Source organism: Dermochelys coriacea, chromosome 2, assembly GCF_009764565.3.
Source record: "Dermochelys coriacea isolate rDerCor1 chromosome 2, rDerCor1.pri.v4, whole genome shotgun sequence".
In the NCBI taxonomy this organism is placed as follows: domain Eukaryota; kingdom Metazoa; phylum Chordata; order Testudines; family Dermochelyidae; genus Dermochelys; species Dermochelys coriacea.
The window spans coordinates 251812582-251830965 of record NC_050069.1 but is presented as its reverse complement, the minus strand read 5'-3'; the positions used below and the strand labels follow the sequence as shown (position 1 = coordinate 251830965).

Here is an 18384-nt window from a genome sequence, read left to right as displayed (position 1 = left end):
ATCTCTTTCTCATAGTGATGGGATTAATTCAAATATTTAAATTTAAAAGTTAAAGGCACACTGCTCGGAACACATTTTCCATTCACAATCAAATACATGTTTTCTTCTTAACTCAGTTGCCCTTGAGGGCTGTGAGTGCCTCCTGAGCCAGAGGTTTGACACTGTATTAATAATAATAGTATGTGTACTGGAATTTCTTATATAAATATATATCAAATTCAGACGCATTGCATAGAGTCTTCAAATGTGGTTTATATGGTATCTGTAGGCTGTATAAAACAATCAAAGTTTGAGGAAAATCACTTCAGTAGTTTGTTTGTTTCTAGTTGAAAAGTCCGGAGTTTGACTTTTCCAAGTTTGAGATGCAGTGCATTGATTCTGATACTGAATGCTAGCTATTATAACCTACCCACATTGGTCTAAAAAATCAAACAAATTTTTTTTAACTTAATGTAAAAACTTTTTCGCCTTAGAACTAGTGAAACTGTTTTCTTTGACTTCTCTTTAACTGAGAGAATCTTTATTACGAAGGGTTTTTAATGCCGAAGCATTTTTATAATACAAAATTTTTTACTTGGCTCTGATACGTCATCTTCCATCTGAAGGTCTGGAAGCACCTCAACTATTAATGAATTAAACTACATGATTCCCCCTGTGAAATAGTGAGGTGGTGTCATCATCATTTTACAGATGGAGAAATTGGGATAGAAAGGGTATGTGTTCGAGCCATTAATAAACTTAGATCTCCAGCATTCTATCCCATGACATAAAACTATCCTTTTGACCTGTTAGCCCTGACTGTCAAGGTATCCCGAGCTCTGAGATCTCTGGCACCTACAAGTGAGAGAGAGACAAAGCTAAAGTGCTTCACAGCCCCATAATGTTTTAAACTCTACTAAATTTGAAGTAATGGGGGGGGGAGATCTGCCTTGCTAGATTTAGACTTTTATAACTTCAAAGCTACTAAATTAATCTCCTTAAACGCTGACTTGTTTGATAGATCTTTTTCATGCTTAACAGGAAAGGGAAATATACTGTATTTTATTAAATTACTGTTTTCAGTTGGTTGCCTTAATATAGTCCTAATGTTACTGTTTCCTGTAACTAGATATTTATAGTTGCTTCAGGGAAAATGTGGTATTGAAGGTTGGGTCTGTAGTGTATCCTCTCTATTTTTAAGAAGAGGTATACAATATGACAACTTACGACAAGCCTTCCTGCATTATCTGATGTGTGCTCCAATTGTTGATTGTATTTGCTGTAGGAACAGAAGGCGAATTATCTTGTATATTTTTTGTGTGCATTTATTAACCTTTGGTGTGGTGGTGGTGATGGTGGTTAAAAATGGATAAGTCACAGGACTGGTAGTTGAGTCCTGAATTCTGTCCATGGCTGTCATATACTCAAGAGGCATGTGACCTTCTGCAAGTCATGTAACTTCAGTGTGCCTTTGCAAAAATGGCGATGATACTAGAGTTCTGAGAATAGTTGGTTAAAAAATTATTGTACTTTACAAACAGGAAAAGAAAGCAAACAAAATATGAAATTTTCAAATGTTTTTTCATTATTCAAAATTGTAATTTTTTTCAGCCAATAAATCTTGGTCTGCAAATTGTTCAAACAGTTTTTTATGAATATTCACAATTCATGCTGGGTTGATTATTACATAAGTCACAATGCTTTTTCTGACTAGGTAGCTTATGTAACTAATCAACGTAGCATGAATTGTGAATTTTTACAAACAATTTAAAATTTGCTTTCAGCAAGTATTTGTTTATTCAAGCTTCAAGTAGCTTTTTGCAAGAATTCAGTCTGTTAAAGCTTCAGTTCTCATATGGTCACAGAATGCAAACAAGAAGGTTCAAGAACAGAGTCAAACCAAACTTTATTTTTGAATCTGAACCAATATTTGCAGACTTTTTTTTCCCATTCTTTGCTCCACTCTATTACTTTAAGTACTTTTTAAAAAAGTGTTCGAATTCTGTGGATAGAAGGGCTAAGTAAGTCTACATATTATTGTTGCTTTCCCTTCAATACACGTATAACCTGTTTTCATTTTAAAGATCATTGTGTATGTGTCAAACGAGACTAAAAGCCATTTACACTAAAGGGGTTCTAATAATGGTATGAAGTTTTTCACCTCTAATTTACAAGCTCAGATTACTACATCAGAAGTGACCAAATGCTGTTACTGATGATGGCTGTTTGACCTTTATGAAATAGGTCATCCATTTCCAGATGGACAAGGGTCACTATCCCCAAACTGTTGTCACATGTATTATCAATTGACACACTTGTTGGTAATATTGAAGACACAGAATGATCATGGAGTTTGAACTATCCTTTGACCCCCTAGAGGTGACCCCTCCATGCCAGATATGGGTACATTCCAAACACAGAATAATTTTTTACGTGCTTATTATAGACTATTTTCCATACCCCACCTCACATTCCCTTCCCCTTTCTCAAGAGGAGGAGGAAAATGTTTTTAATGTGCTCTCTCTATATATACATTTAAATATTGTTCAATTTCAGTCCAAACCCTGTATGTGTGGAATCTGGTTTAATCAACAACAGCTATAGTGGGTGATAAACATTTTTATATATATTTCATTGTTTATTTGTGAGTCAGTCTAGTTGCATGGAATAGTTCTAGTTAGTCTCGGTGTGGTTCAGATATAGTGTAGTAGTATAGAAAAGAAGAAATTCCTAGAAACTGTAACAAGGATAGTTTCAGGGTCATAGACTGAATTGATTACAATGGACCTGGAAGATTGAGTGCACATAGATGAGCTTTAGGAATAATCAATTAAAAAAAGAGATCACAAAAGAGCAATGGGCATTGATTTTGGAAGAAGGCAGCCAGTTTTTCCATATGCACTCAAGTAAAAGAGAATCATTATAAAGTAATGCTTCAGTGGTACCTTACTCAGTCCAGATCATTTAAAAAAAATAGGAGTGGAATGGAATTGAGATTTTGGAGACAAAGACCCCTTTATATTTATTAGTAGGACTACCTCAAGATCATGAGTGGCAAAGTTATGAATTATGCAGGCCACATCAAACAAGTGTTGATAAAATCCTTACCCCATACTACACCTACATGTATACTGTAGATGTCATCACATATGTTGTGGAAAAATTATTTTAGAATTGTTTGAGTTTCTGAAAGTTTAACTGGGATTATTTTTTCTCCTCCACCCTTTTCTATCTCTGAATAGTCATAAGGTATTGGACCTTACAGCTGTCATTGGTACCAAGCTGAACACTGCCCATTCTACGTCAGGCCAATATGACTTTGTGGAAGAGGGCCTTCTGTAGTGGGAGAAAGCAGAAAACATTTTTCTGACTAGTGGATTTTCTTTTTTAAAGTAGCTGGAGTGAAGTTGCTCAGAGAACTGGAATGTTAGCAGTAGTTCCAATGAGATAGACTATTGGGCAGAATGCATGTAAAGCTGGCGTTTATTACAAGATACTGCAGTTTATCCCATGAATATTACCTACATATATGATGTGCTATATACAGTACGTATTGCAATGGAATAAAGCTTTATCAGCATTTGTTTGGTATTGGTCACATTGATCAACAACAGAATGACATGAGTTGGCTCAAACAAGTGCTGATAAAAAAGTTTATATCCTTCTTCCCACTTGATTGTGCTTCATATATATGCTACACGTTTTATAGAAATATGATTTCTGAAATGTTTTAGAGAGGAAAAAATAAATGGGTACTATATTTCATACCCTCCCTTGTAAAGCCTGGCTCCCTAAATACCCTGAGCCCAACTTTCCACAGACCCACAGTTCATTAGAGCTAATGAAATGTAAGAAATCTTTCTGACAATTACCTAGTTAATCCTGTACTTTTAAGGTCTATAATCTAGACAGGTCTAGGAGCAAGTGTTATGTATCCTATTAGAACTCTACCCAGTGCAATGGAATAAATCTCCTGTTTCCAACCATTATATGTTATGAAATGTCAAACCTTATACCTGTGTTGGTCCTGGACTGAATAATGCACATCCTCTACTTTGGGTAGGAATAATTTTGGAAGAAAGAAAACTTTCAGGCAGACTTTTAAAAAAGGAAAGAAAAAAAATCTAGCTCTTTACAACCGGCTTTCAGGTGTTCCTAATAAGAGAGGTGGTTTAGGCCCCAATTTTGTCTTGTGAAGACTTCACTGGGGCTGTATATGGGCACAGCAGTCTATCCACCTGCAACAAATAGCAGGATCAGGAACTTAATGTGAAGAGTACAGATAAGGAGGTTTGAAGGGTCATGATCAGTGAGTATCACTTACACACCATACCTGTCAGGTAGGGGTGGGTGGGTGTGTGTACGGTATGTGATATTTTTTTCACTTTGTCAACTGGACTTGGTCTCATAAATCATCTCACTGAGATGACTGCTGATACTCCAAATCTCTGAGCAGCTTTCAAACAGCAGCCTTCCATTTTAATTAAAAAAAAAAAAATGACTAAGATCTAAGGTGCAGGATAGATAATATTCAGCCCTGGACTAGTGACAGATTTAAGATCCAGTATTTCATGAACCATGCATCTGGACTAAAAATGTTTTATCTAGTGGAGGAGCTGGACAGTCCTATTTTCTAGTGGGATACACAGCATTTGTTTCTAAACCTGCTAAACTGGAAGATATTGGGTCTTAAACTTCCAACATTATTATGTAAAGAGTAGCTATTTACAAAAATTCATGGAGGTTGCTATAATTTCTCCCTGCCTTTGAGGCCCATATAGTTGAATTTACTATGCAAAAAGAGACTCGGTTGACAGGTGAAGACACACCCAAAATGGTACCACTGTTACTCTATAAAACTTGTGTACAATAGTTTTTCTGTAAAATAAGTTTTATAAACAGCATATGTGGCCAGGTGGTTTGTTATGAAGTCTTCATAGCATTCATTTGGGATGAGCTGTATTATTCATAAGTTACTTCCCCGCTTTTGAGTAATGCAGCCATCTCAAACTCAAGCCAATAATAGATTTCTGCAACAGCACAATACACTTGTATATCTGTACTGACATCTAAATGTAGTGTGTGTGGTTTTTTCCCTGAAGCAAACTTTGTATAGGTTCTTGTATTTGACTTTTCTTCTCAACTTTTTCCCCCCAGAACCTGATCTGAAAAAGCGAATTCGTGTTCATTTACTTAACGCACATGGCCTGGATGAAGCTGGTATTGATGGTGGTGGAATTTTTAGAGAATTTCTGAATGAACTGCTTAAATCAGGATTTAATCCTAACCAGGGATTTTTTAAGACCACTAATGAAGGACTTCTTTACCCCAACCCTGCTGCACAGATGCTTGTTGGAGATTCTTATGCCAGACACTATTACTTCCTAGGAAGGATGCTTGGAAAGGTGAAAACTTTTTTTAAAAAAATTGTTGTACAATACATAACAATAGGAGTAAAAAGATAATTTACAGTGGAAGCTTTTTTAAAAAAGTAAATTTAAGAAAGGAGGAGTAAGTTGGGGAAGTTTAATGTTTTTCTTTGTCAGTTTGGAGGGAAGGGAATATTTTTATTTAAGGGTAATGTAAATATTGCCACTTTACTCACTGGCTATATAGCTAGATTATTGATGCACCTGCATAATTCTCATTAATGTTAATGATAGTTACACAGTTGAAGTGAGAAGAGAATTAGAGGCATTAAGTCCCAATCCAGCAAAGCTTTGAATTACATATTTAACTTTAACCACGAGGTTAGTCTCATTGAAGCCAATTGAAGTAGTCACATGCACAAGTCATTGTGCATCAGGGTTTTAGAAACGACAGTATTCTCAAGAGTTTGGCTGCAAATATTGTTTCATCATGCCAGTTATGGGAAATGAATATTTGCAGGAATTAGCAGGTTTTTGTTTACACGAGGCATATTCCTAAATTTCAGAACTGTTGCTCTGATCATTTCTAACCAATGTGACCTAATGATACCATACAGAAAAGGTGCATAATGTAATACTGAGTTAAGTTCTCGTTCTCAATTTCTTTTCCTACTCATTATTGGATTCCAACCTGGGCATCATATTTGACTTGGATCTCTCTCTAGGTCCTCACATCCAGACTAAATCTTGCAGACACTTACTGCATAAAATCTCTAAGATACAAACCTTCCCTATCAATCCAGGCTAAAACTCTCATTCAGGCTCTCATCATCACATATCTCAATTACTGCAGCTTAATTTTCTCCTTGACAAATGGAATCCTGCCCCCCTCATATCCATTCAGAATGCTGTTAGAAAGTTCTTCACTTAAAGGCCCTTAGCAGCCTGTCCCCACCCTGAAATATCATTTCTCATTTGCTATTGAGATGTTGACTCTTGCCTCCTGCCTGCCGCTGATGATGCCAGTCTTCATTTTCCACTTGTTAAATTTTCAAGCAAGTACCTTTGGGCTTTTTCCTATGCTGCTTCTTTCTTGGGGGGAGCTCACTGTAAACAATGACAAAGCTATCTCATTATCCTCCTTTAAATCCCTTCTCTAAACTCTCCTTTTCTATGATGCCTTCAAAAAACTTGACATCAATTAGGCTGCTGGTGTTCTGAGACCACTGCCTATCATGCTGACCAGTTTTGTCTCATTGTTTCCTTGTGCTCCCCCATCTGTCTGTATCCATTTATTTTCTCTTGTCTTAGATTGTAAGCTTTTGGCTGCGCCGGGACTGTCCTTATGTTCTTGGTTTGTACAGCTCTGAGCACACTGGAGTCCTGGTCCATGTCTGGGGGTACAGTACTACCAATAATAAATAATGTGTTAAATTTTGGTGCCACGTACTACAGAGGAAATAATATTTTAATGCTGTGGTTTTTGGCCCACATTTTAAGTAACTGAAGTAGATAGATACCCAATTGCATGTGTAGGTATTGACTGTGTTGATAGTTCAGAGGGTGGGGAGGAAAAGAAATGTTTCCTTTACAATATATTGGGAAATGTAAAGAGCCGTTTTCCAGGAATTTAGCTGTACATCTTGCACTGGCAATAGTATTCCATAGCTAATCCTTAACACAGCTCTGAAAAATCTTTCTTCATTTTTATTTTTAAAAGGGGAAAATTTTGGGTGCCAGTTTTTTGGTTTTCATGAAGAATTTAGCATAGAAGGGAGCTGATAAAAAGTATTATTTATATAGTAACTTTCACAATGTTTGAGTTTATCATTTACTGTGCACCTGTGTTATAATTTTGGTACCATATTTTGGAGGCTTTGGATTTTGATGCTGTGGAAAGCCAAACTACAATAAATTACTGCTGAATGTAACTAGTTGGTAATGAAAATGAAAGTTTAATGAGAAATGGGAGCTTAATTTCACTATGATTTCTGCTAAAATTTGTTGCTGTTTTCTGGCCAGCTCTGGTATTGAGAATGCGTTACAATGAGCATTGAGTATAGTTCTTGTTAACATTCTTTAAAGCCAGGGACTTCTAACCAGTAATTTTGAGCACTTGCATTTCAGCCATAAACATAGCAATGATTGCTATTGTTTTAATTGATTAAAAACTCTGGGTAAATTTTCAAAGGCACCTAGTATCTGATTTTCAAAAGTAATTTTGGGACTGGTGTGAAACTCTCATTGACTTTCAATGAGATTAAGGCTCTGAAGTCTCAGATTTTGAAAATTTTACTCTCCATATTTGAGTTTAAAGGAAAACTTTCATCATGCATTCAGATGGATTCTGTATTTTTAGTCCTTCTCTACTTTGTGAGACTATCCAGATGCTGGAAAAATGTGTGCACAGGAGTGAGTATTTGCAAAACTGCAGGTGTACAAGGGGTGGTGAGTTGAGCCCCTATTTGCAATGTATGTGAGCAGAGTAGAGAAGTTACACCACTGCCAGGTCAATTGGTCCAAAATTTAGAACTGAAAAAAACAAAGTTTTATACCATTGATTATCTCACAGAAATGTTGGTATGATTTTTTTTTTAAAGTTCTGTGGAAGCAGGTTTTTTGGAAGAAAAAAATTCAGTGCATGAGAATAAAAAAAATTATTATATATGGACTAAAAATGGGTTAGAAAAATGCAAAAATTCTGTGAAAAGTAAACTTTTGGAACAATGGTCCAGTTTTAATAAACTACATCATTAATGCAAGTAAGAACATTTTTGTAAACATTTGGTTTTAACCCGGCAGTGCCCTCTTAAAAATAGCGAAAGAATGGAATTCTGGTCTAAAAATTAATTTGGGCAACCCTCCACCTTTCGAATATCCAAATGATCACTACATGAAGACTTGTGAAACAGGGAAGACTCCAAATTAGCCACTTGCATTAAAGCAACATATCCATTTTTGAAGGACACACTATAATTAGGAGTGGGCCGAAGCCAAACCTCACTTCTGAATAGCCCTGAACTGTGGAAAATGTTGTAGGTCTCGTCTGCCTATAGATTCATGACTTCGTTCTCTCCCTGGTCTTCAGAGCCCAGCAAATATAAGTCTGTTGGGGGCTGGAGGGTGGGAGGAATCACAGCTGTTTAAAGCTGCCTGCAATCTCTTCTTTTAAAGGCTCAAAAGGTGCCTCTCGGAGCTCCAAAAGAAGTTGGAGTTGATCTGGGAGCAGACAGGGATGGGAGATGCTTATATTTATTGGAACTATTTTTCCACAAACTGATTGCAATATTGGACCCTTAATTTTATTTATTATCAGTTAACAGCACTTCTGTGATTGCATCTTAAATATTAATATAAGGGCATGAGAAGGCACAAAGAAAAAGTGATGCTGTCCTTTGTTTAGAAAGAGCTCTGTCAGAACAAGTGTTTTGTTTTTGCCCTTTGAAATCAGAGAATATATCATTTAACATTTTGAAGGCATAGTTTATTGTTGTATTTGCAGTATGTTTGCATAAGGTATGAAGTGACAGTGTTATTTAATAATTAGCTCTATCCAGGTGCAGAGACACCTTTTTACTGGCATGTTTAGAGAGCTGATTCATTAAACAGAAAGATAAGGCACGGCCTTACTATTCAGTACTTGCCAGTATTAAGGTCTGAGTTAAAGACATTATTGAATAGTCATTCATCCATTTCCAGAAATGCTTCATTTTATGCATTTGCGCAGAATTATTTAAAAGCAGTAGTACATTATTAAAAGCTTTTTTGTAAATAAAATGGGAATACTGCAAAGTTAGCAATCAGGCATCCACAGCAATTTCTTATTTGCATAAACCAAAAGACAGTGTTGCCACTGAAAACTCTCACTTAAAAAGTTTCAGTGTTATCAGAAAGCAAATACATTAAAATTTAATAATTTACATAAATTCTATGTATCCCAGTAACCATTCAGTGCTATTAGCCAAATGCGTTTGGCTTTCAGTACAGTGTGGATTCATAACCGGATTTACTTTTTTCTGTTTCCTGTCCAGAGGTTTTTTAATAACTTAACATATATCCATAATGCTAGTTGGTTGATTGATTAATAAAATTGGGCTAAGGATTAATAAAATGTCTTCTAAATTTTATATTTTGAGGCTCTTTAAATCTAGATAATAATTACAAAATTGCTACCAAAAACCTGTTGTTCATTTAGGTTGCAAAGTTAAGCAGTTGAAAGTTTGGAAATGCAAGGTTTACAGTTGCCCATGCAAATTTATTTCTGCCCCTTTGTGCATTTAATCTGTACGCTGAATGAGTCAGGGCAGCGATCCTGTGGAAAATAATAGTTGTTAATCATAAGTAATTATTTTTTTAAAATTCTTCTGTGTACAACTGTAAAAACGGTGCATTATTAGCTGATAATAATTTGAATCTTGAACCTTTAACACTGCAGCACAGACTTCTACCACTGAAGCTACAGGACTAACTACATTAGCTGGCAGTAGGAGAAGGCTATTATCTCTCACAGGGGGGTGGACTGCTGGTGATGTGGACTATCCAAGGTTAACGGGGAACCTGCTCATCCTAGCTCTCTTTCTGTCCTCCTCTCTGCGAGGTGAGAAGCTCCTGTTCCTTGTCGAGCCTCCAGAGCTGTGAATGGGATGCTGTTATGATGTGCTCTGGGGATAGGAGGGAAGGGGAGGGGAAGTATATGGCTTGGCTTAACTTCCTTTCCCTCCCCTTCCACAACAGCTGTTCTGCCGGCTCCTAGATTTCCCAGTACAGTTTCTGCTGCTTTGGCAGAAATGTAGCTCTTTGAATGTTACTGTTCAGTTGTTTTGTTAGGCTGCCAAAATTTTCTTGAGCAACACAAGTAAGAGAAGGAAAATTGTGATTTCTCACAGTTTCTAAATCAGCTAAATGTGAATGGAATTTCATGGGACAGTGAAAAGTCACTTCTGTAGCTGAAGAACTTTCTATCTGATTAATTTCAAAGCTCTGCTGCAAACATGGAGGTGTTAAAGCTTCTCAAAAAAGATTACAATTTTTTTTATAATGGAAAGTGTTAGGCAACCTAAATATACACCCCTTATAAAAATACTTAGCACTTACATAGTGCTGTGAAAACATAAATCAATCTTATAACATCCTTGTAACTATAACTGCCCCCATTTTACAGAAGTGGAATCTGAGGCAGAAAAGTGAAGTGGTTCACAGTCAATGACCAAAGAAGGATCAGAAATCAGAATTGTCAGTGATAAATAGTCAAAATATATAATTTGGAACCTTGATATTATACACTAGATTATAAAAGGTGGGATTTTTGACAGTTTTAGTTGTTACGTTCTTATGCAGAATCACTAGCTAGTTTAGAGATGTGGCTGAAAGATTGTTGAACAGAAGTGAATTTGTTAGTCCTCTCATGTTTGGAACTAAACTTTTATAGTTTCTTACTACCTCTATTTTGGAGCAAGCCTGATGGTTCTGAATATAAGACTGTTTTGTCATGTATGACTTCTAATGTCTTTGACAGGATTTTTGATTGCTTCAGACACTAGCATTCCATCACACTTAGCTCATTTGGTCTTGGGAACCAGTTGATTGTATCTCCTCTATTTGTGCTCTTTGCCTCTAGACCATTGATGAGGACTAGTGAGCCGTGGATCGGTGTCCCTGATTCATTTTGTATGATCTATCAATGTGAAGCTTTTTTCAGAAATCAGAATCAAAAGTCCTCTGAAGACACTGAAGATTTGTGAAAAGAAGTTTGAGTTTGTTTTGTCATGGTGTATCCTATTTCTTAGAAAGGTGGCAGGACACAGAACAAAGGGTTTGTTCTTTGCTTGCTTTGAATTATGAAAACCTGTCTGCATGGGAACTAAATGAGTGGTAAAGCAGCATTCTGAGGACATGTTAGGTAGAGAGGCAAAGATGTTAAACTTTTTAAAAATTGGTACTAATATTTTGATGATAGTATGCAGGGACATTGTTAATAATCTATGATAAAGATCAATCACAGCAATTAATATTAATTTAGGACTGAAATAATTTATTTATGGCCTTGTGGGCATTATATTGATGCATATTAAAGAAGGTATTTTCTCAATTGCTTTGATTGCACAACATACTATAGTTTTTTAATATATGTGGTGATCTGATTATGGTGGACTATGTGCAATGAGATCTAAGAGTGTTATATTAAGCTTAGATATTTGACAAGTGAAGTTTTAAAGTTGTATCTTTCAGTAAGATTAGATAACTACTGAATGGAAAGGTATTGGATCAAATGCTAAATGGCTTATTATGACTAAATCAAATTGAAATAGGGAAAAATTAATTATTGATTCTAATGAAATGTAATGGATTACATTTCTGAAATATGAAGAGTTTGCTTTGTGATTTTAATTGACGAACCTAACAGGATAAATAGTGCACAAGGTTTCATATTTGTATATAATTAAGGATTCATATACAATGTGCAGAATTCCTGTATATACAGCTAATCCAAAACTAGAAATATTATAGACTAGTTAATTTGTTACTGTGCAAGATATTATCCATAGGTCCAATTTTAATCTTATTTGCCTTTACACTATTCCTTTACAGATGAACTAAAATGCTTTTTAATTGTCTTAGGGACTAATAGAAAACCCATTGAAATCAATCGGAACCTTTCCATTGGCTACAGTGCATATTGGATTATGGCCTAAACTCCTAAATCATGTACAGAATACATATGAAGGCTTTGAGTAAATGAGTTCTAAACAACACACGCATGCATACGTCCCTGCATTAAAAAGATGAATAGGAAAAGACTACAGAGATAGCAGTTAAATTTATTATTCATTTTAATAGCTAAAATCATGGTGCCTCAATCACCACACTTGGGCCTAGTCTACACATAAAAGTTAGGTCGACATAGCTATGGAGCTCAGAGGCATGAAAAATTCACTCCCCTAAGTGGTGTAGTTAGGCTGATTTTAACCCCTGGTGTAGACACAATTAAGTTGATGGAAGAATGCTTCCATTGACCTAGCTACCATCACTTGGGGAAGTGGAGTTCCTATAGTGATGGGAAGACCCCTTCTTTTGCTGTAGGAAGTGTCTAAGTTATGGCGCACTAGTTGTGCTGCTATAGCACCCATAGTATCACCATACATGATCGTGGTAGTCGTCTTCTGCCAATTTTCTCTAACTGTCAGAATTTTTTCCTGATTTGTAGGCTATACTTTTTTTCCTTTAGTTTTGTCCATTTAGTAAAGATTTACTCTGGTTTGGCTTAAATCAGTCAACTGTATTATTCATTTGTAGTGCAAGCTCAATTGACAAGCATTAATTCCCAAAAAGGTGGGTGTGGAATTAGTATGCTAACAAACAAGTAGATTGTTTGTACAAACTCATTATTTAAATCCTTTCCAAAATTCTATTTCCAAACAACAAAATGGAATCAAGGAGTCAAGAATTGCTTAAACTCACGGTCCTTTTGTGTTTGGTCAAAAATGACATGAATCTTCCTTACAATGACTTTAAAAAGAGAAGTAAGCAGTTTAAAAGATTGTTCAAAAAAGAAAAATATCTCTTTTTAGCAGTTCATTTTTTCCCAAGTTTCCTGATCTGTTTAAAAGGGTCAAAATAGTAAATCCCCAAAATAAGAGTTTACCACTGAAAGTTGCATATTCCATTAATTATGACATAATAATATGCAACTCCTGAGATATTTTAAAGGAGGTGCTCAGCCTGTTTATGAATATTTACATACATTGGTATGAATTTATTTTCTAACATAGTTATTCAACCAGCTAATTCCTTTGTGTGCTGGTTTACTTAACATAACCAATTATCTTTTGATTACAAAGTACTCAACTTAGTACCAACATTGTAAATATATGTCCAGCACTAAAAGGCTACTAAAATGTGGTATTTTAACACTAAATCTTTAGGAGGGAAAACAGTATATTGATTGATTGTGATATTTATTGGGTCATAATGTATCTAAATTTTCTTTGATGCTTATGTTAGTGATTGTTTACCTATAAAGTGCACAAAGGTCTCTGCAAGCAGCTCTGCATGGAAAGAATTACCTCATGTCAGTGGTCACTTATCAATTAAAAGTTCCATTAGCAGATGATTCTGTTTCTGGTTTGTGTACTTATTGCATTTTATTGCCTCTAAATCAGGTTTCTGGACAAGAAATAAATAAATAGTTAAAAGTATGTGGTAATGGCATCCTGATCTTTTTTCACAGTTTGGAAACACCTAGGTCCATTTAAGTCAAGTTCAGAATATTTACTGAAATGAATTCTTCATTGTATTTGAATTCTTATTTAAAATGACCAGTTTACTGATATTAATACATGTTGATTTATCTTGATAAAGTGTGTCTAGAGGTTAGATAAATAACAGATAACTGGACTATTTTTAAAAGATTGTAATTCAGATCATAAAAGTAAAACTTTGTTTCTAATTTACTTCCACATTCTCATTTTACTTCCCATCAAATTATGTTTAAACTTGAAGCCAGAAAATTCTGTAAAACAGATCACTGGAACTTCGGTCAGGAACACTACCAATGTAGTAGTTTAGTAAATATCAGTTCATCCAGGGTTTTTCCAAATGTGCAGAATTTATATGCCTAACAAGAAAAGCAAATGACATAGCAGTCTAGGGGTACAACATCAATCAGATATTGACCCCAACCCCTAAGGCCCCCACCCACCTGAAACTGCACCCCTGGGATACTACTTCCAGAGTCGAGATTAACACATGACTAGAAACAAGGATTGTGTGTGATCCCTCTAAGAACTTTTCCCACCACCCTTTGCCAATCAGAATGGGTTTCATCCCCGTAGGATCTCCCCAAGAGTGGGTATGACCAATAAGAGCAAGTTCAGGGGCATGGAGACCTGTCCAGAAGAGGGGACGTGTGACCCCTCTAAGAACATCTCCCACAGGGAAAGGTACCAATCAGAAATAGGTATAGCACGAGAGTCTAGGCCAGAACCCTCAAACTGTGGAGCTCAGCATTTGCCCAATCGGCAGCACCACCCCATGAGACTCCATCACTGTGTGGAAGAAATCATCTACTTTCAAGAACGTGTTTTTCAGAAATCGTGGAAACGCTAAGGGGAAACATGGCCTCCTTCATTACCCCCATGAGAATTATGGAATTCGTTTTAGTTCCGAGGCCGCTCAATCACCTGCGGAGAAAGCGCTACATCAGCAAGAGTTCTGAGGAGCAGGGAGCTGTCGAGGGGAGCCTTTTAGTCCAGCTGTTGATGGATATGTTGGAACCTGACCCCGGGACCGGAGTGCTCGTGAGGCAGACTGACGAGCGTGATGGCCACCGAGCATTCACCCCCATGGAGGAAGGCAACTGTGGCTCATCAAAAAACATTGCTCAGGTAAATAACTATAAAAAGGATGGGGTTTAATGAATAGGAACCTATCTGGGGTTGCATAAATCTAAAAAACAGCAGACTTGCAGCTTTTTCTTTTCTGAAAATCTCTTGACAGCTCGACAAGGCCTTTGAGAACCCTGTGTGGGTAAATCTGTCATGCCTCAGCTGTTTTTGCTCATGCGTGAGACACACATCTCAAGACCAGACCTTGGATTTGAACAAAACGGAAGAATGAGGCAGCTCAGACCCCTGTATAGGCAGGAGTCAGTGTCCATTTTTCGCAGTTTACTGTAAAATAGTGTGTTAAATCAGCCGATTAATAAAATTTGTTTAAATTTTCATTGTGAACGTGTCACGTCCACATCAGTTTACTACATTATATTATCAGTTCTGTCCATATCTTTTCCTTCAGTAACTGCCTGACAATGAAGTACTCGCCATAACCTTTGGAATTGTGCGGTATGAATGAGTAGTCTTGGAGCTTTTTCTGAAAAAACATCTTAACAAAGGCAGAAAGACACTTGCTGTCCATAAACTCCCAGGATTTTTCTGGCTTTAGGGACATAGCAAAAATGTAATTGGGTACACGCAACCCTCTCCCTTTCGTGCATTCAAAATTGTAAAAATTATACTTTTCTGATCATTCAGGCTTTCTACATTTATCCATAAAATACAGGTGACTGTTTACATCCCTGGAGATGATACCTCTGCTTATAGCACCTCGCTTTGCATTTGTGCCCCATGTCAACATAAGACTGACCCTTATCACATAAAGTTTTAGACAGACATGCAACTTGTTTTTTTCATGCAGAGTCTGTGTCTTTCTGAACACTTTTTGTACCTGCAGTATAGCCTATGCTAGGGCATCCTAGTTGAATGCCCATACTGACTGCATACATTGTGCTTAAGCAGAGGCAGCACCTATACCTGCAAATAAAGTTTGCAGCAAAATCCCTTTTTAAAAACCCCACCCCTATCTCCTGCATATGCCCTAAATCACAAACAACATTTTAATCATTAAAACCAAATTTTTAAAAGACCCATTTAAAAGCCAGTTATAGAAATTTACTTTCCACCACAGGGAAAAGGGATGCTCGCACATGGTTATCTTCCCCCCACAAGTGTATTTGGGCCTGTGGATTAAAGAACAAGCAAAATTTTAGTTAGTATTATTTCCCAAATGCACCAAACTTGTGTACAACCTGTTGAATACCATTTAAAAAAAAAATAGTAGTAGTATTAAGCGCAACCATAGTTAAAATGGGATTGTACTTTGCCCTGGTGAAATACAGCTTGAAATTGCTCTTTCCATACTAAACAGATCACACTGCAATAAAGACATGTATCATTATTAGTAAGGACAGTGTGTACAAAGAGTAAGATTATATAATATATGTTTTCAGAGTTAAAAGAAGCAACATGTTTTGCAGTCCAGCAGCAGCCATTCTGGTTTCTGTTATAAAAAGACAGTCTCCAAAAAAGCTCAGGATTTTATACCAACCTAACTCTTTGTTTCAAACAAACTTCAGTGTCTGTAGTTAGCAGGTGCTTTGATCACTACAGCTCTTAATAAATAGATACATGAGGAGTTTATGCACCCCTCTCTAAACATTCCCTTTGGGTGAAAATTTAAATAGTCTTATTAAATTCTCTTAATGGTTTTGTCTAATTTTTAGTTACAGTATATTTTTGTGTTCAATCAAAACCAGAGAATTGTAGGTATATCTTACAGAATTAAACAGTAGATCACCATATACAACAATCCTTAGTGTTACTGCACCCTCTCCTGACTGGGGGCCTTGTAGATCTCAATGCATGTCTTTTCATTTTGAACACTTCTTTTTTTGTGCTTAAAGTTCTGGTTGGTTTTTAAATAAAAATGGATGTAGCACAACCATTGTAAACACCCTACAAATACTCATAGCTTTTAAATGTTTGATTGTTTGATTTTTCTTACAGCATATTCTTATTTTATAAATATAATGGAGGTTTGTGAACCCTTGCAAAATTTCATTTTTGGGTTAAACCATTGTTTATTTTTGAAAATACAGTATTTTTAAACTTGAAATGACTTTGAGTTATTAAAAGGACTGACCCATAGTAACCTACAAACTCCTGAGGTTTTATATAATTTAATATTAACAGAGCTTACCTCCCCGCCCCTTACTGTGGGTTAATACCCATCAAACCTAATGACTGATAATTTTTCCAACCCCAGCAGGGCCTAATATGCATAACCCTGATGGAACGTTAAGGAAACATGGGTGCGTGATTACATCTGAAGTCAGTAGTTCCACACAATCCCATTTTTTCAGTAGGTCATAGTTAAACCATTGTAGTTTGATGGTATGGAGTCAACTCAACTCTGTTGTACTCAAATACATGTCTCAAACATCTATGTTTTATACAGAATATAGGATATTTTTTGCTTTAAACTCAGTTTTGTTTTCCTCCCCTGGATTCTACTATGTGCATTTCAGCCTTTTGCTATAAATAGGTTTCTTCTGTTAAAGACACAATAGCTGGGTTTTCACAAACTATTTTTATTTAGAAGACACACAACCCTTGAAAACAACCTGAGATACCCCATCAAAACTTTCATCTTATTTAAGGGCCATGCAATCCTTATAACAGAAATCCAAATACTCACAAAGACCTTTTCAATAGATATTTTTATTTACAGATACCAAGTTTTATAATATTGTATATCACATGCTTGTCCCCTCACTATTCTTTAACTTAATCCTTTTAGATTTCTTACTGTTAGTCTTTTTCCTAATCAATGTTCTGTAACTTTTTGAGTGGGTCAAGCAGTCAATATAATGCATTAAGTGGGTATCCTTCGGTTTGGTAATTTTGTTTAAAACACCATTAGGATCTCAAGCGCTGTGCACAGCATTTACCAAGGTCGTCCCTGGTGCTAAATTTTCTTGGGTTAAGCACAGACGTATTGCATAACCTATGACAATAATGGTGTTTAATAAGCTTTACAAACACAGGTCAGCACAAAGGGCCTGGAGCATTCTGTTTCTGTTCTCTGAAGTCCAATACATACAGTTTTATGATGCAGTTGGTCTGGTGCATCTATAACACAGCCCTTACAGTCTTCAAAAAGCTTCTCCCTAAAACAGTGATTAAGGACAGCATAAACAGAAATGCGTACAGTAGACTGCATGACTCCTTTACACTCTCAGCATGGCACTGGCTGTTAGTGCTATGCCAAGGGCCTTCCTTAAATCCTTGCGCTTTGTGTCGTCCTCCTTGCGCTTTGTGTCCTCTTCAACAAGTTGGCTTGACCTACAGCAAAAACAAGTTGGATCAGATTCACCTTCTCTCTCTGATGCAGCGCTGTCCAGCATCTCCAGGTCCTTTAGAAAGGTATCAGTGAGCTGTCAAAACTATCAGAAAAGAAACAGCTGTAAGTCCACTAGTTTTTGGATTTATGCAACCCTAGGTTAGTTCCTACCCCACTATACCCCATCCGTGACCTCCACTTTTTATAGTCTATTTACTTGAGCAACATCTTCGCCATTCATCTTCTCCAATGAGCTTCCTCCAAGGGGGTGAATGAATCATAGAATATCAGGGTTGGAAGGGACCTCAGGAGGTCATCTAGTCCAACCCCTTGCTCAAAGCAGGCCCAATCCCCAATTTTT

The 18384-nt window shown here is 36.5% G+C and overlaps 1 protein-coding gene across 1 annotated transcript in view; it reads left to right on the top strand.

The window, feature by feature from the left end:
• UBE3C (ubiquitin protein ligase E3C) overlaps nucleotides 1–18384 on the top strand; it is a 183000-nt gene that overhangs the window by 126962 nt on the left and 37654 nt on the right. Inside the window, 1 exon segment of the mRNA XM_038389495.2 lies at nucleotides 5137–5384. Within this exon segment, the coding sequence (XP_038245423.2) occupies nucleotides 5137–5384 (248 nt within the window).